The 23,520-nt window shown below is 38.8% G+C and overlaps 2 protein-coding genes and 1 long non-coding RNA gene across 3 annotated transcripts; 2 read left to right on the top strand and 1 right to left on the bottom strand.

Moving 5' to 3' along the window:
• Window positions 1-510: 510 nt before the first annotated feature.
• Window positions 511-8,696, top strand: tmem135 (transmembrane protein 135). The gene is made up of 15 exons (XM_062432912.1): window positions 511-681; window positions 1,149-1,276; window positions 2,001-2,093; window positions 2,282-2,315; window positions 2,399-2,464; window positions 2,903-2,949; window positions 3,056-3,097; window positions 3,188-3,364; window positions 3,454-3,523; window positions 3,653-3,820; window positions 4,895-4,958; window positions 5,060-5,136; window positions 5,684-5,782; window positions 5,889-5,956; window positions 6,076-8,696. Exons 1-15 carry the CDS (start codon window positions 544-546, stop codon window positions 6,224-6,226), a joined length of 1,422 nt encoding a protein of 473 aa, XP_062288896.1. The 5' UTR covers window positions 511-543; the 3' UTR covers window positions 6,227-8,696.
• LOC133993819 (uncharacterized) lies at window positions 6,745-9,232 on the bottom strand. The gene is made up of 2 exons (XR_009927079.1): window positions 8,224-9,232; window positions 6,745-7,850 (listed from the first exon to the last, which is right to left on the bottom strand). It is a non-coding gene; the product is annotated as an uncharacterized LOC133993819 (long non-coding RNA).
• A 1,985-nt stretch (window positions 9,233-11,217) lies between these two features.
• On the top strand, window positions 11,218-23,098 carry ltn1 (listerin E3 ubiquitin protein ligase 1). Its single transcript, XM_062433440.1, has 32 exons — window positions 11,218-11,331; window positions 11,544-11,750; window positions 11,859-11,957; window positions 12,294-12,524; window positions 12,623-12,675; window positions 12,794-12,974; window positions 13,274-13,447; window positions 13,606-13,796; window positions 14,173-14,320; window positions 14,419-14,676; window positions 14,859-15,170; window positions 15,446-15,664; window positions 15,811-15,852; window positions 15,951-16,137; window positions 16,286-16,525; window positions 16,607-16,760; window positions 16,937-17,087; window positions 17,248-17,458; window positions 17,569-17,725; window positions 18,081-18,194; window positions 18,313-18,440; window positions 18,531-18,666; window positions 18,760-18,904; window positions 19,214-19,427; window positions 19,771-20,008; window positions 20,164-20,241; window positions 20,377-20,563; window positions 20,783-20,948; window positions 21,069-21,289; window positions 21,959-22,153; window positions 22,407-22,574; window positions 22,757-23,098. Exons 1-32 carry the CDS (start codon window positions 11,290-11,292, stop codon window positions 22,817-22,819), a joined length of 5,310 nt encoding a protein of 1,769 aa, XP_062289424.1. The 5' UTR covers window positions 11,218-11,289; the 3' UTR covers window positions 22,820-23,098.
• Window positions 23,099-23,520: the final 422 nt, after the last annotated feature.

Consider the following 23,520-nt stretch of genomic DNA (forward strand, 5'->3'; position numbering starts at 1 on the left):
GTAGTTAAGTTTAATTTAAGTAAATTAAAACTTTATATGAAAAGCAGATTGTGATAGCAAGTTATAAATAAGTGATTAATAGCCTACATGTTGAAGCTTTATTATCATTTTCCATTTAGTTGTACATTAATTAAAGCTGCGCCAGTTGATAATGATAATGATATTTATTAGGCTATGTATCAGAATAAGGTTGATTGCCAAGTAGGTTTGCACATACAATGGATTTGCCTTGGTTTTGTGGTGCATAGCAGTCAAACATATACACAAACTAAGTAGTATTAAATCATATACATACAAAGAATGTAAAATATATTGTAAGTAAGCATATATTGTAAGTAAGAAGAGGTGAGAGAGTTATGTGAGGGTAGAGTCCTTCAAAGGCTCCATAGTTCACCTATCTATTAATCATTGATCCATAAGTGTTTGATTATGGCTCAAACCTTGCTAGTGCACAATCCTTTGGCGTGAACGCGCTCCCCCTCCACACAGTGAACGCGCACGGCAGCCGCCTCCCTGCTGCTGGTCGTCACTGACTGAGCAGACATGGCTGCTCTCAGTAAGATAACCCACAGCTGCTACGAGATCGGTCATACCTGGAGCCCGTCGTGTGTGCAGTCCGCCGTGGATGTAACCAGGGGTGCTCTGGAGGTCTCCTTCAAAATATACGCCCCTCTTTATCTGGTAAGCGTTGCCGTTTGATTGCACAGATATTTCGACTGTGAAGCTAAAGTTAGCTAACGTTAGGCTAACTAGTTCTGGTTGAACGTCGTAAAGATTAGCTGACACTTGGCTAGCTTTAAGTTTAAGTTTATGGACGTGCACAGTTAAAAAACACACTGCATTAACAATGTTTCGCACAACTCAGTATGATATACAGTTATGCTAATTAAACAATAAGTCAGTCTGCTGAAAACTGTAAACAATATTTGGCTTGCACATCGACGAATTCCAGTGTTAGTTAAATCCAGTTTAGTCAAGTTTCCATTTCAGTTTTTGGTGTCACATGATGAAGCTCATCTTGTATCTTCACATCTTTAGTTGACATAGTTTCCAACGGTAAAGTTAGCCTTGATTAAAAAACAGGTTTTCTCAGCTCCTGTGCAGTAAATAGTGACAGCAGTGACTGACAGCCACCTCTATGTGTGCAGATAGCAGCAATCCTCAGGAGAAGGAAGAAGGATTACTATATAAAACGGCTTCTCCCTGAGATCCTACAGTCTACCTCTTTCCTCACTGCCAATGGAGGTCTCTACATTGTTTTCTTCTGCATTCTCAGGTTAGTAGATGTCTGTGTACACACACCTTCTCACTGCTCCATTGTAGTTTTTCTCTTTTTTGATTCTCAGCTTCTGATGATTCAGGGTTAAGGAAAACAAAAATATTGACTTCATAGCAAAAACCTTTTATATTGCAATTTCACTGATATTTCTTCCACTTCCAGATCAAAAAACACTATTGTCATACTTGTCACATCTGCCTATATTAACAAGGACACTCCAGAGACTCACTGAACACAGTTTAACATTCGTGAACCCCCCCCCCCCTTCCTCATGTTGTCACTGCTCATGCCTAAACCTAACCAACAGCACTTGGTCTTGCACCTCTACTAAATTTTTGTAATTAGGCGCATGCTGCTGAGAGGCACCTCCCAAAGTAACACATCACAGACAACTGCTCTGTTGTACATAGTTTTATTTTAATTTTAGATTGGCTAATTATGTTTTTATATTTACAATGTGGCTTATTTTACAAACAACGACAACAACAAAATAAAACATCACAGCCCAAGTTTTTTGGAGTTGCTTTTAAAAAAAGAAGGAAAATAACTAAAACATTGCTGAGAAACTGCTGACTGTGCTTGATTCCATTATTTCAGGTTAAGAAAAACACACACACACACACAAACACACACACACACACACACACACACACACACACACACACACACACACACACACACACACACAGAGTGAAATAACAAGGTATTTTTCTGATTTAAGGAAACTGTTGGGAGGGTTTTACTCCTGGTCTGCTGGGTTTGGCTCGGCACTGCCCGCCTCCTACATTGCTATCCTTGTGGAGCGCAAGAGCAGGTGAGATTCTTCACCCTCCGCTTTCTATATTTAGCTTACATCCCTTCCTCTCTGAAAGGCCACCTATGTTTTGAAATTAAAAAAAGTACAACTCTGCAAAAATGGCATATACATTTTGGAGTTATTTAAGTTATTAGATATATCTGAAGTATTTGATATATTGACTGTGTGTTTGTTGCTCCTGCTAGGAGAGGACTGCTGACAATATACATGACAAATCTTGTAAGAGCTTTTCTGTTTATTTAAACATATCTTTGTTGTATCATACACATAACATACATGTAACAGATTGTTCTTGTTTTTAGGCCACTGAGACCTTATTCCGTATGGCAGTGACAAGAGGGATCATCAAACCCATTAAACACGGCGAGGTAAGAGGAGAGGGAGGTTTGGCTGAGCTGAAAGTGAATTCAACTATTTGCTACAGAAGGTCAGGGAGAGGACAATAGAGTGTGCTCAGTTTTCTTACGCATGTTGCCGTGTAAAAATGTTTCAAGACAGATAAATGTGCTTGTGTCCTTAAATATGATCAAAGATCTGTTATCAGATGTATCCAGTTATTAAGTACATTTTTGTTACTTGATAGTAGCTTGTGTCTCTTGAAGATAATATATGTCACTGTTGTTTTGGTTTGAAGATATGTTCAGGGACAGTTTTTTAGAAGGGCAAACAAATGAGCAAGTGGCCACTGATGACCTTCATGTGTTTATTGACTCTCTCAGTCATGGTGAGGAAATAAGTCACATGGTTAGATGTTTATGTTTCACTCACTGTCCTGGTTCCCTCTTTCTGTCTCTGCTTCCCATTAGGTGCTCCTGTTCTGCATTACTGCTTCTCTCTACATGTTCTTCTTCAGGTCAGAGCAGCACAGATTATTATGGTGAAATGTGCAACACTGATCAGTTTATTATTATGAAACAAGAGCTGATGTTTCAAGTTAAAATGTGTGTTTCATGCTGCAGGAATAAAGATGGTCTCAAAGGCTTTGCATTCTCTGCATTAAAGTAAGCCCCAGTTCCCATTGACATCTGTATTTATATAGTTGATGGTGTTGTCGCAGAACTTACAGAAGTGGTTTGCGTTTTCTGTAACAGGTTCATCATTGGAAAGGAAGAGCTTCCATCTCACTCTGTCGTGGCAGAGCAGACTCACACAAGGCCCGATGAGAGGACAGATGCTGTAGAAACCGATGATGCACAGGCGCCTGCAGAAAGGCCAAAGCCCAGGAGGAAAACTCTGATAGCCTACACCAGGGAACTGCTAGAATCAATGTGAGGACATAGACACAAAACATTTATGGGGTTGTACAGGGTGCACAGTATTTACTCTTTAAAAAAATGTTTTTTCTTTAATAATTCAGATGCAAACATGGTCCAAGACACAGATGTTGTAAACATTACCAGGACAACTGCATTTCCTACTGTGTAAAAGTAAGACATTTTTTTACCCAAGAGATTACACTTTGTGTAGACGGATTTACAATGCTCATATTCTACATTATTATATGAAAATAATGTAATATCATAATTATATAAGATTTTTTTCTTTTTTCTGTCTAGGGTTTTGTCAGGATGTTCAGTGTTGGGTACCTGATTCAGTGTTGTCTTAAAGTGCCCTCAGCATTCAGGCAGATGTTCTCTAAACCCTCGCGGCTACCGTCTGTCTTCTACAACAAAGAGAACTTCCAGCTAGGGGCCTTTCTAGGTTCTTTTGTCAGTATCTACAAGGTATGTTTTATGCTAACTGTTTTTTTCCTATAGCAACATTTTTTTAAAAATCTTTTACTATTTTTTTCCCCTGTACTAGCTTCAGTTCTTGATTTCAGGGGCAGAGATGAGACGAGACACGATTTTAACTATATTTTTTAGAAAACTACAATGAAGAAATACATGACTGTTCTTTTATTTATAATTCACAAAATGGAAATTGACTTGAAATGTTTTAACTAATCATCTTGTAATGAATCACTTTAGTTCTACTTTATAAATATATAATTATCATATGCTGTATGCAGCACTGTAAAAGGTTTCCCCATATGGATAGACATTTTATAGATGGGTAATTTTGGTATTTATGGAAATAACCATAAATACAAAAGTTAGATACAATCACAAATACTAAAAAGTAAATTATAAAGAGTAGAAAAACAATTCTAATATATCAATATAAATTAAATAAAGTATCCAATTATCAAAAATTATAATATATTGCTAATAAAAAAACACAGAAATAAAAGTAAATTGCACAAATCCTGTATCACATAAATACACAAGTAGAACAACATATAAATTGTGTTATAATTTGGTAGTGTGACTCATTTTACTTTTTGCATCATTAGGCTTCCATAGCTGCGCTAGATTCCCTGCTCCTCCTACCTCAGTCTCTCAGTGTAGAGACCTGAGGTCAATTTATCACTGTTCCTCTCCTCATCTCCTACTTCTGACTGAGATCTTCTCAGCAGGTAGAAGCTGCAACAAGGTTAATGATCCACGCGTGACATTATAAAAAAAGACAGGAAGTGCGAATGAGCGATAGAAAACCGATTGTCTTTTTTTTTCTTTTTTTTGGTGCACCCCTTAATTATAGCTTTGCGAGACAAAATTCCCTTCGACTAGAAATATCGTTGCGTTTTCGTCACACCCCTACCTACAATGTATATTCTGTTATCCACCTCCTTAAAGACATATTTGATTTGAAATCTTTTTCCTCATATTTTCACTACCATTCCCCATTTTTTTCCTATTTTTGTATGTGTTGTGATGTCATGTGAGTATTATATGGTTTATTTTTCTGTCACTCAGGGAACAAGCTGCTTGCTGCGCTGGATGCGTGATATTGACGATGAACTCCATGCACTGGTAGCTGGTAAGACAAGATAGTGTAAACTGTCAAATAAAATCATCTGATTGTGTCACATCTTAGCTGCTGGACAATCGTCTCTTTTCCTTTCTCCTCTATCTATCAAGGCTTTCTGGCTGGAACCTCAATGTTCTTCTACAAAAGCACGTCGATATCCATGTATCTCTTCTCAAAGCTGGTGGAGGTAAAAGAAAAATCTATGTATTCATATATACATTAGATTCATATATAGGATCACAGAAACAAGTGCTACTGATTGGAGTAAACACAAAAGTAAAAAAAAAAATCACCCCAAGTGATAAATAACCTGGTATTATTTATAATACAACAAGCAGTAGCCATTGTACATCTGTATACAAATGCAGCAGGTCCGTTAAATTTCTCCCTGACTTTTAACTGATCCTCCTGATCAGGATATGATGATGCATTAGTACAGCTGATGATCTTCCCTTCAGCATTTAAAGCAGTCTCTTATGAATGGACTGCATACTGTAGACATAGATATGTTATATGCAACAACTTCATACTCTTGTATGTATGACTTTACTTGCAATGTGATAGCTTTTATTCAGAGCCATGTAGAGATGTTTTGATCTTTGTTCCCTTGTTGACAGATTGCTACAACATAAAATGAACCTAAATGGCATGTTGGTATCTGGTGCTCTTGTCTATATCTTATCTGGATTGGGCAGTTTATCATTAACAGCATGTGGAATAATCTCTGTTTTTAGACTATGTACTTCAAGGGCATTGAGGCTGGCCGGTTCCCCTACTTTCCTCATGCAGACACAGTCATATATGCCATCTCCACTGCTATCTGTTTTCAAGCTGTAAGTAACACATACACAAACATGCATGCCTACCCACATAAATATGCTTTACGCATATTTTTCTGCTGAGTAACGAAACAAAGTATGACTTATTATTGTTACACAGGCTGTGATGGAAGTGCAGAACCTCAGGCCTTCATACTGGAAGTTTCTGCTGCGTTTAACAAAGGGCAGGTAATGATATTTATTGTGGAACCTGTCACTGTGTATCTATATCAGAGAAAAAGTGGCTACTTGATTTATTAACAGATTAATTCATTTTTTGAAAATTCTTTTTGTGTCTCCACTCCTAGGTTTGCTCTGATGAACCGACAGGTGCTGGATATGTTTGGGACTCAGGCCTCCAGGGACTTTAAAGGCTTTGTGCCCAAACTGGACCCACGTTACATCACAGTGCCCAGCCAAACAGTGCTTCCACCAGGAGCCGACATCCAACTGGGATGACGTGGGACCAGGCTTTGCAAGGGGCTTTAGGGTTACCACAATTGGAAATGGACAGCTAGGCTGTTTTGTCTGACTGGCTTGTGGATTTTTTTTTAAAGGTGTTAGCAGCTCAGAAGTGGTGGTGTTTTATTATGAAATGGGATCATCTTTGGAGGATGTAAAGGCCCCAATATCTGAACAAAGCAGGGTGTCCTGAGTGTCAAGTGTTGCATAAGCCCACTTACTGCCAGGGATTGAACACATACAGGTAACTGGTAAAATAAATTAAACACATACATTCATAACTACTATGCCCTAGTAGTTATGTAGGTTCTGCTCTATTAAAACTCAGTAGTAAAAGGCAAATACTAATAAGAAAGCCATCTAAATGAGGAACATAAATCAACTGATTCTTTTATATATATTTCTTTGACAATTTGCATCTTACAGGATGACATTAACGTGTTATATAATTTATAGATGGTAGAGGTAAGGGTCATACTGAATTAGTTCACAAATCACCAAAAAAACTAACGTGGTTTGTTGGGATCAAAAAATGATTCAGGATGCAACATTCCTTAAATGATTGTGTTTCTTCATTTTACATGTTACCTGTTATTTGCTTGCTTGCTTTCGTGTCAGGGGGAAACTCACTTATGTTTTTGTAACAGGCACAATGACACCTGTATTTGACTGATTTAAGAGGAGCAAGAATTCAAGATTATTACTCCTAGATAATTTCTCAATGTGTACTTTTCAAGAAGATCGGTGCAATTGGTGAGAGCTAGAATTATGTAATCTTATCAATATTTTAATCCGTAGTAGACAATGAGAGGTGTATTCAAATTTATGATGTAAAAAGAACAAGTGGTAAGTAAACAGATGATTTCACAAATTCAGTGATATTTGAATGCAAGTCTTTTTTCTGTACTCACATTGGAAGTTTTTAGATGGCACTTAATGATAATGGAGTGAGTGATAATGCAATGGAGTGAGCCACCCTAATGGATACTTCAAGGGGTAAAAGAACACGTGCACAATTTAACCTTTTACAAAACAGTAAAGGGCAGTAACTACAGCAAAGGAATATATAGAAAATCTGATTATTATGTACTGGTTTTAATTGCAGAAACCGCATTGAGACTCCTGTTTATACGCACACAAAACTGATTATTGGTAGAAATCATGAGAATGCATTTACATGCAGTGTTTTAACATGATAACTATAAAACTTGCATTTACAGCTTCCAGATTGTGAATCACATTTCTCACTCACTGTATTTTTATTAAGAAGTTGGCATATTTTAACAGTATCAAAAAGTTCATGTTATATAAGAAACATATTCATACATTATGCTACAGCTTAAAGAGATCATTTGGTCAGGGCTTGATGAGAAAGTCGATGGGATGCTGGAGTAGAACTGTTTCACATACTGTACTGTACATTTGTCAAATCCGGTGTTAACTGCAGACTAATTTAGACTCATTTACTCTTACGTTAAAGAGTTCGGCTGACTTTGTATTGAATTATTTTGATCACAAAAATGTTCCAGCTCTACAACTGAACTGTTGTCATATTCATACACTTTCTGACCTGGAAGTTTCACATATGGTTTCAGTCAGATGCTTTTCCACTTCTGGATTACTACAGTTCTCTCTGTTAAATTGTTTTAATGAGAACAGGCTCCTGAGTGTGGAAGCAGCCTTTCATTTACAAATGTATTCTATGAGTTAAATCATTTTACAATTGTGAGAGTTGAGATTTTGAAATGTGATAAACTTACGGGATAAGATAAAGTGGCTCAACTGACAGTGGATGGGTGACTACGTTTGTAGCTTCATTTGATGCAAATTGTGGATTAATCACAAATGGCCTTCAAAGCTTTGAACCACAACATATATAGTTACCATAATTTCAAAAGATAATATTGCTAGATTCAATCGGGTCCATCTCTTTCACAACCGTCTTAGGAGGTTATAAGTTACTCAATTTTAATATTGACTCATTCAGGCCCAACTTGCCCTAACAAAGATTTTTGTTTTTTGTGGTTTGAGCTCATACAATATAAGATGCTATTGTTTGTCAATCAAAGATGTATTATATATAATTTAAAATCCACATTTATTGAAATGCAGTTTACAGAGATATTTGGTGCCACACACAAGAAGTGTTTCTGTGAATAAAAAGCACACATCTCAGTTTGTTTTTTGTCTCTTAAATCTTTCATGTTCTCTGAAAAGTGTGTGTTACATCTCTTCCTTAGAAAAAAGTCACAGTGGTTCTGAAGTTAATGAAATAAGGATGGTGATTACTTCTGTGGTCCATGTAACATTTCTAAATGCATGTTACACCATTCTTCATTGCAGATGTGAAATTACTGTGTACAATTGAACTATAAACTAATTTAATTCTACGTCTTGTACACATCTCGTATATCTGTCAGCTCTTTAAGTCAGTTTGTTTATATTAAAATATATTTTTTGATTGCTAGTTCACGTCTTGTTTGTGCCTGTTCAGAGATCTTACATGATTTTAATGGAGGGGAATTTTTTTTTTTAATGTTGATTTTTACAAAAGAGTACAGTTCAGGGCAGAGGCTCTCAACCTGGGGGCTATTAATGATTAATCAGTAAGTGGGAGGAAAAACTGATTTCTCAGATTTTTCTGGTTTGTCCTGTGCAATGTGAAACAGTTTTACCGTATCATGAAATTGAACAACATAAAATAGGAAAAACATGCTGTAACTGACTTTCTGAACCACTCTGCATATGCAGATAGTCACAGTAGGCATTTCTTCACTATACAGAGAACCACTGATAATAGAGGACACAGCACAAAGACAATCCATACAGGCATTCTGCTTATTCACTTGTAGCGTTTCTGTGTAAAGACCTCAAGATTAGCTTGACTGAATAACTGCAGTAATAGTGACACGTGATTTTAACAGTGCTACAGAAGAAAATGCACGTGTGTTGTTACAACAGTTTCACAATGTTTCAGATGAATTCTTGTTAATTGCGTGCTTGCATTGTGAAATGTGAAATCTGTGAAATTGGCAACAGTGCTTCTTATGAAATTGCAAGGTACAACATGTCCATTCACTGTCCTCACCTCAGTTGTCTTCTAACATTGCAAAATTGTTTGAAAAAACAAACAATACATTTTAGTGCCATTCTGCATGGTAGGCTAGCAGTAAAAAGCAGGCATGTTGCAGAGGCTGAGCAGTGTGATGCTTTGTTGATATAATGTGTTATTGTGGATTAAAATGGCTGGATTTCCTTCATGGTGGATATTCATGGTACTAAGAAGATGTCTCATTAATGTGATGAGGAGGACAAATACTGTCATAACAGTATCTATTTGGTTTGCACAGTCCATGAAATGCACAATTTTCGTAAAGCTATTCAGACCCAGTGTTGACATTGTACACAACATATCAAGAACTAGAGGCCTGATTTCCATTAAAGGAGGGGTTCACATTTTTTAAAGTCTGTTTTAAAACAATAATTCGGTGCCCAAATGGATACTGAAATATGTTTTTCTTGCCATAATCATTACTCTTCTTCATATTAGAGGATCCCTTCAAAATGCACTTATAATGTAAATGATGGGAGTCAAAATCCACAAGCCTCCTTCTGTGAAAAAATGTATTTAAAAGTTTATCTGAATCTTCAGATCCAAATTATTGATATCATGAATATATTGTTCAACGTTACTGTCTTTTTAGAGCCAAAGGCCCTCTTTTTGTTACTATACTGTACTATACTCATCCTGATTTTCCTCTAGTGCCGCCATCAGGCCAAAATTCCCACTTGTACTCAAGAAATTTAATGGGCAGTTTGCTATGAAACTTACTGACTACATTCATACATCCAACGGGAATTTCAAGAGCTTTCCTCTTGCATCACCCTCAGGCCAAAAATATATTTCTTATCTGACAAAGAATCATGTTTGATTTACAGCACTGCAATGTCTGCATGTGTTGATAGGGGGCAGCAACGAGTTGACAGTACTTTTAACATACATAAAAAATGGACAAAAAGAAGAGCTCCATTACGGAAGTAAGTGATTTCACATTCAAAGTAGAAGCATGTACCCCTGACAATGAGGACAATAACAATAATAATAATAATAATAATAATAATAATAATAATAATAATAATAATAATAATAATAATAATAATAATAATAATAATAATAATAATACTAATGATAATGATAATGTTAATGATAATGATAATGATAATAATAATCATAATCATAATAATAGTAATAATAAGATACATTTGTATAGCGCCTTTCACAAACCAAAGGACGCTTTACAGAGAGAGAGAGAGAGAGAAAAATCAAACAGGTCAGATCATAACAAGACTATGCAGAGGAGGATGAAGAGAAATGTTTTTAACTCAGACTTGAATGTGTAAAAGGAGACCGAGAGGTGAGTAGGGACTCAGGAGTTCGGTTTTCAGAAATTACAGTAATACAGTAAGTACAGAAATTGTTAAATCAATAAATGCAGAACTGTTTAAAGCCTAAAGAGCATGGGGGAAAAAATGTGGTGAGAAAAAAACGTGGACGCAAAACTTTCAGGTACGCATGTGAGACTTTCAGGTGCGCACCGTTCATGTGTGTGCCAGAAAGTTTATCGTGAGCATGCCAAAGTTTCTCAGACTCGAAGAGTTTTTTTTCCTCGCATTTCCCTTAGGGGCTATGTGGATATGTAGATATAAATGTAGAAATATATACATGAATAAATGTAGAACTACATAAATAAATCAATACATTTGAAAGATTATTTATGTAAATGAAAGGAAATAAATCTAAGACATTATTTTAATCGTCCTTTTTCATCACCAATATAATTTATATATGACGTCTGTGTTATTGGTTATTGTTTTTGTGTGTTCATGTTCACATATTGTTTCACAGGTTAGCGAAGATGCCGCTTTATTTTGAAAGCTGTAGACAGGAAGTAGTCAGTTCCGGAACTTCTTGGTCTTTCACTCTCTACATCAACTCCTCTAGCACAACTGATTGCTACGTTACCATAGGAAACTGAAACTTTAAATGTTGATACGTACCCATGGGGGGTAAGAATAAACAGCGAACTAAAGGAAATGTTCGGGTAAGTACACATTTCTGTAATGTTCGGTGTTAAAAGGTCAAGGCTAGCTACAAATCCCAAGCACAAGCTAAACGTTTAACTTAACGTAAACTGCTAACGTTAACTTACATGTGACTGTCTCAGTCGTTTCATAACTAACCACTTCTCCTGTCTAACGTGACTATTATTTGAGGATTTTTCTCTGTAACGATGCGTTTCTGTCCTGACACCAGCCGTCCAGTAGCGGCCGGGCTGCTGAGTTGTTGACCCGGGAAGGTGGTGTCATCCCGGGGTTTGTGGGCTTTGACTCCACGGTCACTTCGGAGTTGAGTTATGTCCCAGCTGTCCACGGCGCGGAGGAGATAGACAATCTGGTAGATGCTGATTTCCGCCTGGTGCTCCGGAAACTCTCCAAAAGAGATGGAGTTACCAGACTGAAAGTGAGTTTCAACCTCAACTTTTGTCTTCTCATTGGATGTGCTGAAGTCATCCAGGCTGTGTTTATGGTCGAGGTGTGTGTGTGTATTGATGCTGTGTACACTTTCCAGGCTGTGCAGGACTTTGGGTCCATGTGTCAGGAGCGGGACGCTGAAGATGTTAAAGGGGTACTGCCATTCTGGCCAAGGATTTACTGCAAGATATCAGTGGTGAGCTGGTCTTTCACCACATGTTCATGAAATATTCTTTTGCCTCAGTGTCATATAGTTTTTTAACATTCTGGACATGGTGCATGTAAATGGGCAGGATATCGCTACTGATCTCCCGATTTGATTTTATTTATTTTCCAAAAATCATAATCAATTAATTTTAATTTGATTTAATTTAGTGTGATTTGATTATTTATTCAGTTACATCAGATACTCATATGGCAGAAAGCACTTCTGAGTGGGAACTTACAATTCAGTGGGACTGAAATGTGTGTGCATGTCTGTGTTTCAGGTGTATTCACATAGGGTGAATTTTATCTTTCTTTTGTCTGTCAGGACCATGATCGCCGTATCAGGGAGGCCACCCAGCAGGCCTTTGAACAGCTGGTGCTGAAAGTGCGTCGCAGCTTGGCCCCCTTTCTGAAGAGCTTAATGGGCCACTGGATTCTGTCCCAGTGTGACACCTACACACCTGCAGCCTCTGCTGCATGCCAGGCCTTTCAGGCTGCCTTCTCACCACCCAAACAGCCTGAGGCTCTCAGTTTTTGCAAAGATGAGATCCTTAACGTGAGTAGTTGTGGTAGCTTTAATAAGATTGAGTTGAATTGCACTGTAATCAAATGTGCTAAATTTAATACCAAAATTGTCTTATCATGACATTACAGGTACTTCAAGATATTTTGTTAAAGGAAACTGCAGACACACTGAGCGATCCACAGTAAGCTAACAGTTTGGCTTATTATATTTTCTGTGTCCATTCCTCTTACTGTGTTGGCACAAGGATAATATATTCTTTCAGACTCTTTGGTGAGACAGTGTTTCTCTCTGTTCCTTAGAAGTGTGACAGAGGAGGAGAGGGAAGCCAAATATGTGCGCATGCTGACCAGCTCTCTGCTGGGGGTGAAGAGACTGCTTTCCCTGCTGCCCCAGGATGAAAGGATGGCCCTGGAGCAAAGACTAGCTCAACTAGTTACATCTGGGAAGTTCTGGAAGTACAGCAAACACAAGACACCACAGGTAGCGGCATTGAATAAGACTGCTCTACTTATAAAAAAGGTTGAAATGCACATGCATGTAACAAAGCAATACATGAAATGTTCACGTGTCAAAAGCACATAGTTTACTTTCACCTAAAGCAAACATGGTATTAAATATTTGTTCTTCCACTTTGATTTCCCAAATCAACATTTGACGGTAACATAACAAATATACCTTAAGTAAAGTGTGAAAAGTTGCTGACAATGTCATCTGATATAGATGTATTCATCTGTTTTGAGAAAGGCAATTGCCTTTTTAAAATTTGTGTTTGTCCACAGGTGCGAGGGGCATTTTTCGAGATGGTGTGCGCTCTGTGTGATTTTACTCCAGGACTTGTCCAGGCCGAAGCAGCACGATTCTGCCCTGCAGTCCTCCTCAGCATCGACGACACAGATCCTTTAGTGTTGCCTCCAGTGTGGGAAGCTATTCTACATGTTGTGTCTACCATCCCTGTAAGCTTTATGTTTTGGTCTTTGAGTGTGATGATGATGGTCATGAGTGCCTAAGTCCATCTACACATTCATACTGTAGATTTATAGTGTTTCATTTTTGTTCATCCTCTTTATAGGTAAATTGCATCTAATCTTAGATTTTATGTTCCTGTTTTCAGGACTGCTGGACACATGTGAATGCCAAGAAGGGCTTCTTACCTAAACTTTGGGCTTTACTAAAAGAGGGAGGCAAAGGCATGGCTAAAGCACTCCACCCCAATTTAATGCCACTCCTTAGCAAACTGCCACAACAGGTTACTGATCCAACCTTGGACTTCTACACCACTTTCTTCACTTCACTCATACACGGGTAATTTGTTTATGTTTGTGAGTGTATGCTTGGGCAGGGTGATAATTCAATATTATCATTATCAAATTTCGAGGGAACTATTTTGTAACAATAATCACATATTGTGATATCATAGAAAGATATTTAGAAAACTCTAGGGGTCAAATAAAAAAGTGTGCATAATTTAATTATAAACTGAGAAAGTTAGTAAATTGAGCCAGTGGAACAAAGTTCATTGGGCAATAATTTAATTATATTGTCTATATTTGCCATATTATCTATATTGCCATAAAGTTATACACATATTACTCTTGTAAATACCTTGATATTGATTTCAACCACAACAGAATTCACATATCACACTCCATAACCTTTAGTGATTGTGTGATTGTTTCAGTCTGTCCAGTGAGCGTGCAGCAGCAAGCCCATCAGAGAGTGCTGTTATAGTGACTTCTGCAGTTGAGTGCTTGAGGTACTGCATACTGCACAATACAGGAGAGGAGGAGGATCAGAGAAGAATACGGACAATGTTTATTTCACAGCAGGTGAGAGCACTTTTAACGTCCTTCCTTTCCTTTTTGTCAAATCTACCAAGAAGTCCCTACCATTCTGACATTGTTTTGTTCTTTGTTTGTTTTTGTAGCTCTTACCACTTCTAGAAAGAGCTCTTGAAAATTCCTCCCTTCAGAATGGCCCTCTTTTTCTTTTGGTCACTGAACTTCTCGTTTCCTGGGAGAAGAGGGCAGGCGTACATAGTGGGAGTGACGCTAACGAGAGCAAAGAAGTCTTTCAAGGACTCCTGGCAGATTTCTGGGAGGGTCTTGGTCTTCTTTTCGTGCGTTATGCAGACAATGAGGAAGCAGATTCACAGGCTTTGGAAGGGGTAGCTACCATGCTGCAGGTTAGTTTGGCTTTGGGGAATCTCTGATTCAGATACGCCCCTCTGAAATCTTCATGTTGACATTGAGGATACATCAAATCAATATGGCTGTCAGAGCCATTAATGTCTTAAAAAGTTTCCAAGCAGAACCAGAAAAAATAATGCCTAAATAAATCTATTCTCACTTTCTTTTATTTCTCCAGGTGATGCGTTACCCTGAGAGAGTAAACAGAAAGCACGTCCAGAAGAAGAAATCTGTCAAGATCTGTTTGTCTAAGACAGAAGTCAATGAGAGAAGTGGAGTTGAGGGGGGTGGTGTTGAAAAGCCTTTTCAGACAGTGTCGGACCTTGTGAATGAGAAAGCATTTGGATCCCCACAGACACAGCATTTTGAGGATGTAGTGTGCCAGCTGGCACAACTATGCCTGGTGCATGTGAATGAGAAAAAGTCAGAGAGACATCTTGTTTTCCTCTCTCTACTCCTGCGGTCTTTTCACACACCCACGGTCCTCAGTGTAAGTCTGATTTTTGACAATTACAGATAAAACTATATCAGTTCAAATCTATGAAATATACGTAAAACTGAAAGGGATGAGTTCAGTATAAAAAACTTGTTGTATGCTTTGAAATATTGTTGGCAGCAATGTTAAGAATTGACCATTTTTTATTTATGGGCTTAAAGATATAAACACACTGGCATGGCCCTTTGAATTCAATAATGGAAAACAGCAATGTTTTAGAAAAGTTTATAACTCCTTAATGCAATTGACTTTTTCCTTAATTGTCTTAGAAACTGGTTGAATTGGATGACAAAATAACAAAGGATGGTGAGAAGAAGGACGAGGTGAATGTGAACAATCCAGCGGTGCAGTTCCTGCTGGAGCGAGTGGTGGTGTGGCTGGCTGAGAAGGACCGCAGTGACACTGAGCACCTGGTGGAAATGGTGTTCAGCTCACTCTGCTGCTGTAGCCAGCAAGAGACCACCCGCATCCTCAACCACATCACCACGGTAACATAAGATCTTGATGTCATAACATACTACCTGATGTTGTTTCACGTTTCTGCGTTATGATTACTCTTGTGTTGAAAGATTGACTAATTTATGTGTTGAGGTTTCTTTTGCAGTTATTCATGCTCTTCACTCTTTTTTTCTAGATGAATCTACAGTGGGGAATTATCCTGCAAATCATACAGATGGTATGTGTCGTTCTACATTTAGACAGCAAGTTACCTGTCTATACATCAAATTTACATGATAATAAATGTATATTCTACTTTGCTATTCATCCTGTCAGGCATGTGCAGATGCTGAGACTCTTAAGAGCTGTAGGGATTGGCTGAAAGGTTCAGTTCTGGGTGAGCAACTCTTGGGATTGACTAAGGAGCTGTGTAATGTGGGATGCAATTCCAGTTCTGCCTCTTCTACTAGCAGACCCAGTTGGACTCTCATCAGCCTCGTCCTCTCTCAGCACCACAACAATGGTGAATAAAACTTTCACACACACCAACAAATCATTGTTTTAGTGGCATTTTTGTCAGTGTTGAGAAAATTATGTTTTTGCTAGGCTCTGAAAGCACATTGAGTTTATCAGTCTCTGTATAATCATCATGTTTGTTTTTGAATGTGCAGAACCTCTGATAGGGGAGGTATACATGGAGAAGATCTTAGAGAAGCTCCACGCCACTCTGTCTGAGACTAAAAGTCTGTCAGACGCAGGCAATATGGAGCCACTCATCTCCTTTATCTGTGATGTGGCCTCCACATTCTTCTCTTCTGTACAAGACTGTCTCCTACTACAGTCTGCTGAGGAGCTCTTGCTCACTGTCTTCCAGCTCACTGCCCAAGATCAAACACACACTCACCTGTCTGGTAGGTACTTACAAAGTGCATATATACACTCATAGTTGACATTTCTGCTAAATAACTAATTTGTGTCTGTTGCTTTGAAAGACTCACTTTTAGAGAAGCTGAAGAAAGCGTTTGTAGCTGGGGTCCAGTCATTGGTCCAACGCTCTGAATATGAGGCTAATGAGGGTGGTTTCCTGCACAATGCAGCCCTTTGGGTGATGAACCAACTACTCACTGTCTCTCTGGACATTAAAAGGTAACCAAACACTCTCTTTTATGTAGTGTTTGAAACCCCAAACTGGATTGTCAATTATCCTTCCCCAACTTTGGGCCTGTTCAGTGTGTTTGAATCGTTGCAACCATATTTAAGAAACTGTCCAAAGGCTTCGTTGTGGTTTTAAGTTACTCAGACTTCATGGTGTTATGTTTTAGTTTACAGGTTCTAGTTCTGGCTGTACAGAACATAGTGGAGACAATCATCTCTGTCTGCGATCAGGACTCTCACCTTCTTGTCAAGTTCTTTACCTATTTGACACCCAGTCAAACAGGATGGAGCAGAATCAGACAGGCCTTACCTCCCCAGGTAAGCCAAGGCAGCCAATTCATTGTCCTTCAGTTACTACTATATTGGTCATGATGAACACACCTGCAGTCGGCTGTGTAATGATTCTGTCTTGATTAATCCTATGTATAAAATGCTTGACATTCATGTATGGTGCTTCCCCATCGTATGTCCTTCACAGTGGGTCAAGGTCCCTTTACTGGACAGCCGTTATCGAGGAGTTTGTGAAAAACCCTCCATGGACATCTGGAAGTGTAAGGTGTCAAACAAATTGCCAGCCCACCTGTGTGCCTGTGCCCTACTAGGGAGGGTGATCCGGACTGCTACAGTTGTACCTTGTGACCAAAATAAGGCCAACTATCCTTCACACTTGCCAAACCTTAAGCACACAGGTAAACAAACACATGACATGTTCTATTTTCTTCTCTGACTTTGTGTTTCTCATTCTCTCTACAATCTAGGACACTTTAATATTTTGTATATGTATTCCTTTGTTTGGCAGTTGCAGAATTGCTGTATGCGTTGCAGTGGTGTAAGGAGGTGGAGTACAGTCCCACTGTAGTTTCTGCCTATCACAGCCTGCTGACTGACTGGGGGTTGTCACAAGGACAGCACAGCCTGGTTCCAACAACAGACCTGCTGGAGACCCTCTACTCAAGGTGAGGGATCACACATTTATTTCTGACTAACAAGAAAGTAATGTAGTACTTCATAGACTAAGTGGAACCAAACCCACACTTGATCAACTCATGTAATGATAATCTACATGAAGCCTCCTCCAAAGACACGGGCGTGATAATTTGTTGGACTATACATTATCTGGCAATCAATAAAAATGGTTGATTACAAAAAAAAAAGTGGGGATGGAGTATGAAAATTGATTGTGGAAGGCATATCTTGAATAAATGTATCAGCTTCTGAAGAAACAAGACAAAAGAAATCATGAGTTATTGCCAGGCCTCAATTTGAATGGTATCCACTGAATAAACTGTGTATTGTGTTGTTAACCTGTAGGTCAGTAGAGCTCGGAGGTCTTTGGTCCTTGACTTTAGAAGACTACATCGACACCAACAACTTGGAAGACACTCACAGTGCAAGCTTGAGGAAACTCTACGGCAGTGCAGATAGGTCAATACTTTATTTTAATAATAATGATTTTTAAATGGTTTTGATTTCACAATGAATGCTGATGTTTGGCCACTCTTACTACTCTGTTGTATATTGAAAATGTTCTGTGTTTGGTCAGTTTGTTCCCAGGGTCTGAAAGCAAACTGAGCACACTCCAGGTCCTCTGCTCCTCCATGACAAAAGAAGACAGAGAGACTCTTGTAGCTTTAGCTGCTTCTGGAATAATCAACTGGCAAGACAATGAGAGTGAGAATACACACATACACTCATAAAAGTGCTTACATCAACATTTTTGGCTTAACCATGCAAATGATTATGTTGGGCTTTCTGTCACAGATGTGTCTGGGTGTCTGGCGGTACTGCTGTGCTGTCTACAAGCTGATACACATGTAGAAGAGGAGGTTGTGCAGGCTGTCCTGGCCACCATGATAGAGTGGAGGAACAGCAAGGAGGACTGGTTCCTCTTCAGCAGGTAATCACAGCATACAATACAAACATTAACACACTATGTTTTCTTGATATTTCCTACTGGCCTAGCTACATTTGTCACATATTTGTGTTTCAGTGACCTGTCTCAAGCAACTACAGATCAGTTGAGTCTTACTGTGGAGATGATGCGTTTCCTGTCATGGCTGGTGCCTAACTGTTCAACAGGTCTGGGGAACAGCCAGTGGGACTTCTTGCTCTGCTCTATGTTGGCCTGGTTGGAGGTGAGATGTAAATCATACTTTTTTTGTGTGTGTGTGTGTGTGACTTTGAGGTCAGAGGCCAGGGATATTTACAGAGTAGTTCCTACAATAGCTGGTTAGGATTCAGCTATGAAGGCACTGAAGCAGGGTAGATGCCTGCCATGGAGTGTTGAATTATTGAACCCAGGTCTTTTAGTGAGTTAAGAGCACTCACTCTGCTACTCTGCTGCCCACTAATAAAGCTTTTGGCAATACATGTTCACATAATTCTTTATGTTTTGCATCTGCTGTCCCTCATTATCTTTGACTTTACTTTGCTTCCTAACTCAGACTGCCAGTGATAATGTGAGCAGTCTGTGGAACCCATGGGTGCAGCTGTTTGTGTGTGAGAACGCTGCACTAATAGTGGTGCTGAATGACTTCTTTGCATCACCCTCACCTGATGTATTGGAGAAGCTGCCACCAGAACTGGCAATTGAATGGTCAGACTTCTTCGTAGAAGGAATCTACAATCTGCTGTTGCCTCTGCCTGTCAGCATCACAGGTATGTGTGTTAGCTTTATACTAGGAGGGTATGACACAAACCGTGGGAAACAAACCTACTCTGAAAGGTAAAGCACCTAAAGTAGATAAATGTGTTTTTCATTTAGCATCACTAGATTATAAGATAGTTGCTGAATGGAGAGCATTTAGTAAAATAAAATGTAGTCTAATGTAACAGCCCTGTCATAAGTCATATCTTCATGAGGGTAACAATATTCAGTTTTTGTTGTTCCTCCAACTTAATGCTAATTTTGGAGACTGTAAATCTTACAATTCAACATCAACACAAACTGTTGTGATTTAATGAGTCAAAGTGCTTTTGTCTGTTTGCTGTCTAAATGCAGAAGCCTTCACTGAACCAGACGACCCCACGTTTCCTCTGGCGGCGCTGGAGTCAGTCGGTGTGGCTTTGAATTATGTGCCTATGCAGCAGCTGAACCAAAACTCCCTGCCAGCACGATTCATAGCGGGCCAGAAGACAAACCTGCCAGAGCCTCTTCAGACGCTCCTCAACACCTTCTGTCCTCTGCTGTTGTTTAAGGCCAGGCCTCTGCAAATCACTGTATACCACTTGTTAGAAAAGTAAGGGATTAGTTTGACAGTATGTGTCATTGTGCATGCTTGCAAATATTGCTGACTTTTCCTTAAATTAACAGAAAAAATGTTTTCAAATTCTGCTTGGCTCATACCAAAAATGTAGTGGGTTATAAAACATATTTGCATTTTTTTCAATCCAGAGTCATGCCTCAGCTGCCTGTATGTGATGGAGAAGGAGACAATAACAAGCCTGAAGATGATAGAGATGAGCCGTGTCTGTAAGTAAAAGTGGAAGTCACATTTGTTATAATGATTGGTTTCTAGGTGTTGTCACACGAGATATGCAAACATCCTTTTGTACTATAGGTAATGTATAAATAATTCTTTTTATAATTTTTAATTTTTGTGCTCAGCTCTCCTCCAGCCTCTCTGATGGCCATCCTGTCAACCTGTGAGGAGCTGTGTGACAATATCCTGGCCGGCCTTCAAGTAGGAGAGTTTGCAGTGGTCCAGCCTCTCAGTGTAGAGTACTCCTGCATCCTGGGGTACTTACTGGCCTGGAAGCTACTCCTCATCTTTTTCAAATCCTCACCCTCTCATGTGAGTCATGACTAGTCCTGGTCCAAGATGATCAGATATTTTTCACAATATAGTTGATTGGTTCTGGTTGTGACTGTATAAAGTTTTAATGTACGAGAGTATGCTCAAGCAAATAGATTTGTACTTTCCATTGAGAGCACTGGCTTTGATGTGGGAGAAGAGTAATGTTGATATCAAAGTATTGACACAATAATGAATGCTCTCCTGATTTGTCTTCAGCTGCGCGCCCATTATGCCCAGTATCTTAAGAGAAGCTGCTCCCTTAACAAGCTCCTCCTTCATCTTTTCAAACTGATGCCTGAGAACCCCATCTACCCAGGTCAGGGGTCAGACTCAAAGGAGAACAAAACCTTCTTTACAGAAAGCCTGTCTCTGGTTGTTAATGGTAAAAACAACACATACGTGCACGCACACACATGCACACACACCAACACAATATCTGTACATGGCCCGTAAAATATAAACAAGCTTAGATATTTGCTCTCCTGTGTTTTCTTGCCTGCAGAAAGCGACAGTGTTGAGCGAGAGCTCCCTCACCTGGCTTGTAGCGTATACTACAGCACAGTGCAGGACCTGCCTGCCATGGTGCGGCTGTGGTGGAATAGCCAGGAGAAGAGAGTGAGCGCAGCTGTGGAGAAGTTCACCATTAAATATATCAGCCCTGTTCTGTCAGCCCAGGAGATCTCATCTGTCCAATCCAGCACTCAAATGTTTGACAGCATGACTGTAAGTTAACAAGTACATAATCTCTCTGTGTATCTGCAACTTTTACCAGTTTTCAGTCATTTTTTAGACTTAAATATTCCTTAAATTGTTAAATTTAAATGAAGCAGTCAAATCATTTATCTGCCAAGTTCAGTTTTATTTGTATACATTTTTTTTTTAAACTGAGAAATAATTTACAGTTTGAGCTGCAATTTAATGTCTCCATCGTTTCCGAATTTGGTACAGCAACAGCAGCATTAGGATATTGAAAATTGAGGTTTTCTGTTTTCGGAAAAATTATGACAGTAATTAATTGTTGAATTTTTCAGGTCGTTTTGTTTTTAATTGATCTTTTCTTTGTATCTTTTATTTATATCTGCATTCCTCCTGTAAAATCAGAGCCTCATTTCTGCATAGATTATCTGCAGGAAATTGCAAAAAGTTAATAGGGGTAATAAACATTTAAGTCTGAACAAATCCTCTGGTGCAGCACCTGCATCACATTTGCAATATAATGACGCAGTAACAATGGATCCTTTTAATTTGAAATACATTAACTTTTATTGGAGGGTAATGCATTCAGTTCATCAAGTGTGATCCTGGCACTTGATTGTTAAGTATTATCTGAGTGTAAGAGTCCCCATGGCACAGGCAAGCACAGTATTTATTTATTTATCTTATTGCCCCCAGGTGAAGGCCCGCTCTGCAGCACGGGAGGTGATTGCTACCTATTCTGTGGATGATATCTTCATTGAGTTGGTGATTCAGCTACCACAGAATTACCCTCTAGGCTCCATCACTGTAGAGAGTGGGAGGCGCGTGGGTGTTGCTGTACAGCAGTGGAGGAATTGGATGCTGCAACTGAGCACCTACCTCACACATCAGGTAGAAATACAACACAAACATAGAGTGGATATAAGTACGGCAGCACTGTTCCCCAACCTGATGCCTAATTTGTGTGTGTGTGTGTGTGTGTGTGTGTGTGTGTGTGTGTGTGTGTGTGTGTGTGTGTGTGTGTGTGTGTGTGTGTGTGTGTGTGTGTGTGTGTGTGTGTGTGTGTGTGTGTGTGTGTGTGTGTGTGTGTGTGTGTGTGTGTGTGTGTGTGTGTGTGTGTGTGTGTGTGTGTGTGTGTGTGTAGAATGGCAGCATAATGGAAGGCCTGGCTCTGTGGAAGAACAACGTGGATAAGCGTTTCGAGGGAATAGAGGATTGTATGATCTGCTTCTCTGTTATTCACGGCTCCAACTATTCCCTGCCCAAGAAGGCTTGTCGCACCTGCAAAAAGAAATTCCACTCAGCATGTCTGGTGAGTTATATATGTCAATAGTATTTTACACCCAGTGGTTTTCAGTGCCTTCTCTGCACATTTTAGCAATTTACATAGATAAACCCACCACTGGTGATATAAGCATTTTTATAACACTTTTTTTCCCTTTTTTTACATTTGTTGTTTATTTATACTGATATACTTTTCTCATTTTCCTACAGTTCAAATGGTTTACTTCCAGCAATAAGTCCACCTGTCCACTGTGCAGAGAAACCTTCTTCTAACACAGTCTGTTGACCATGGCTGAAAGGGTGACAGTTGGATTTGCAAAATCAAAAGTCTTCAATCAAACAGAAATGGATCTGATTGTGATTTTATGCAAAAAAATATTAAGAAACCCATCTATTAGATCAGTGTAAACATTGAGATTTGCTGTGAGGCTTCTGACTTAAGGCAGGCATTATTTGGTTCAGAGGAAGTCTGAACCAAAGTACAGTAAAATCTAGTACTAAATATATTTGGGTGACTTATGTTCATATTCATTAGTGTTGATTGATAAGATTCAAAATTAATAAATTGTTTTACATTTTTGAAACATCCATGTTTGTAGAGGCCGAGTCACAAAGTTGGGAAAACCAAAAATGGTCAGATGCTTTGGTTATTTATAAGCACCTGTTGAATTGAGTAATTTAACAAACAAAAAAAGTCAACAATGCAATGTCCAAGACAGGTTTCACAACTATTTCCTAATATTTAGGAGTGTAAAGAGATTATGTCTGATTAGTGACATGTTTTATGCCATTGAGACATCTTGAGAACTTCTTTTGGGAGTTTTAATTTCAAAATGCAGATGCTTACAAATATTAAAACCTAATTGTATGTGTCTTCCCCTGTGCCTGCATATACAGCTGTAAATGATGCTGGAAACTAAATAAAATACAACTGGATGAAATAAAATGAATTCAATAGTTTTTTGACTTAGCTG

Source organism: Scomber scombrus, chromosome 14 (genome assembly GCF_963691925.1).
Source record: "Scomber scombrus chromosome 14, fScoSco1.1, whole genome shotgun sequence".
Taxonomy (NCBI): domain Eukaryota; kingdom Metazoa; phylum Chordata; class Actinopteri; order Scombriformes; family Scombridae; genus Scomber; species Scomber scombrus.

Bases quoted from the DNA above. Each gene is read 5' to 3' on its own strand.
- tmem135 (XM_062432912.1), top strand. From the start codon at position 544: ATGGCTGCTCTCAGTAAGATAACCCACAGCTGCTACGAGATCGGTCAT. The intron at 3,365-3,453 runs GTGAGGACATAG...TTAATAATTCAG, and splicing joins AGGGAACTGCTAGAATCAAT to ATGCAAACATGGTCCAAGAC. The intron at 3,524-3,652 runs GTAAGACATTTT...TTTTCTGTCTAG, and splicing joins GCATTTCCTACTGTGTAAAA to GGTTTTGTCAGGATGTTCAG.
- ltn1 (XM_062433440.1), top strand. From the start codon at position 11,290: ATGGGGGGTAAGAATAAACAGCGAACTAAAGGAAATGTTCGG. The intron at 13,797-14,172 runs GTAATTTGTTTA...TGATTGTTTCAG, and splicing joins TTCACTTCACTCATACACGG to TCTGTCCAGTGAGCGTGCAG. The intron at 20,949-21,068 runs GTAAAAACAACA...TCTTGCCTGCAG, and splicing joins CCTGTCTCTGGTTGTTAATG to AAAGCGACAGTGTTGAGCGA.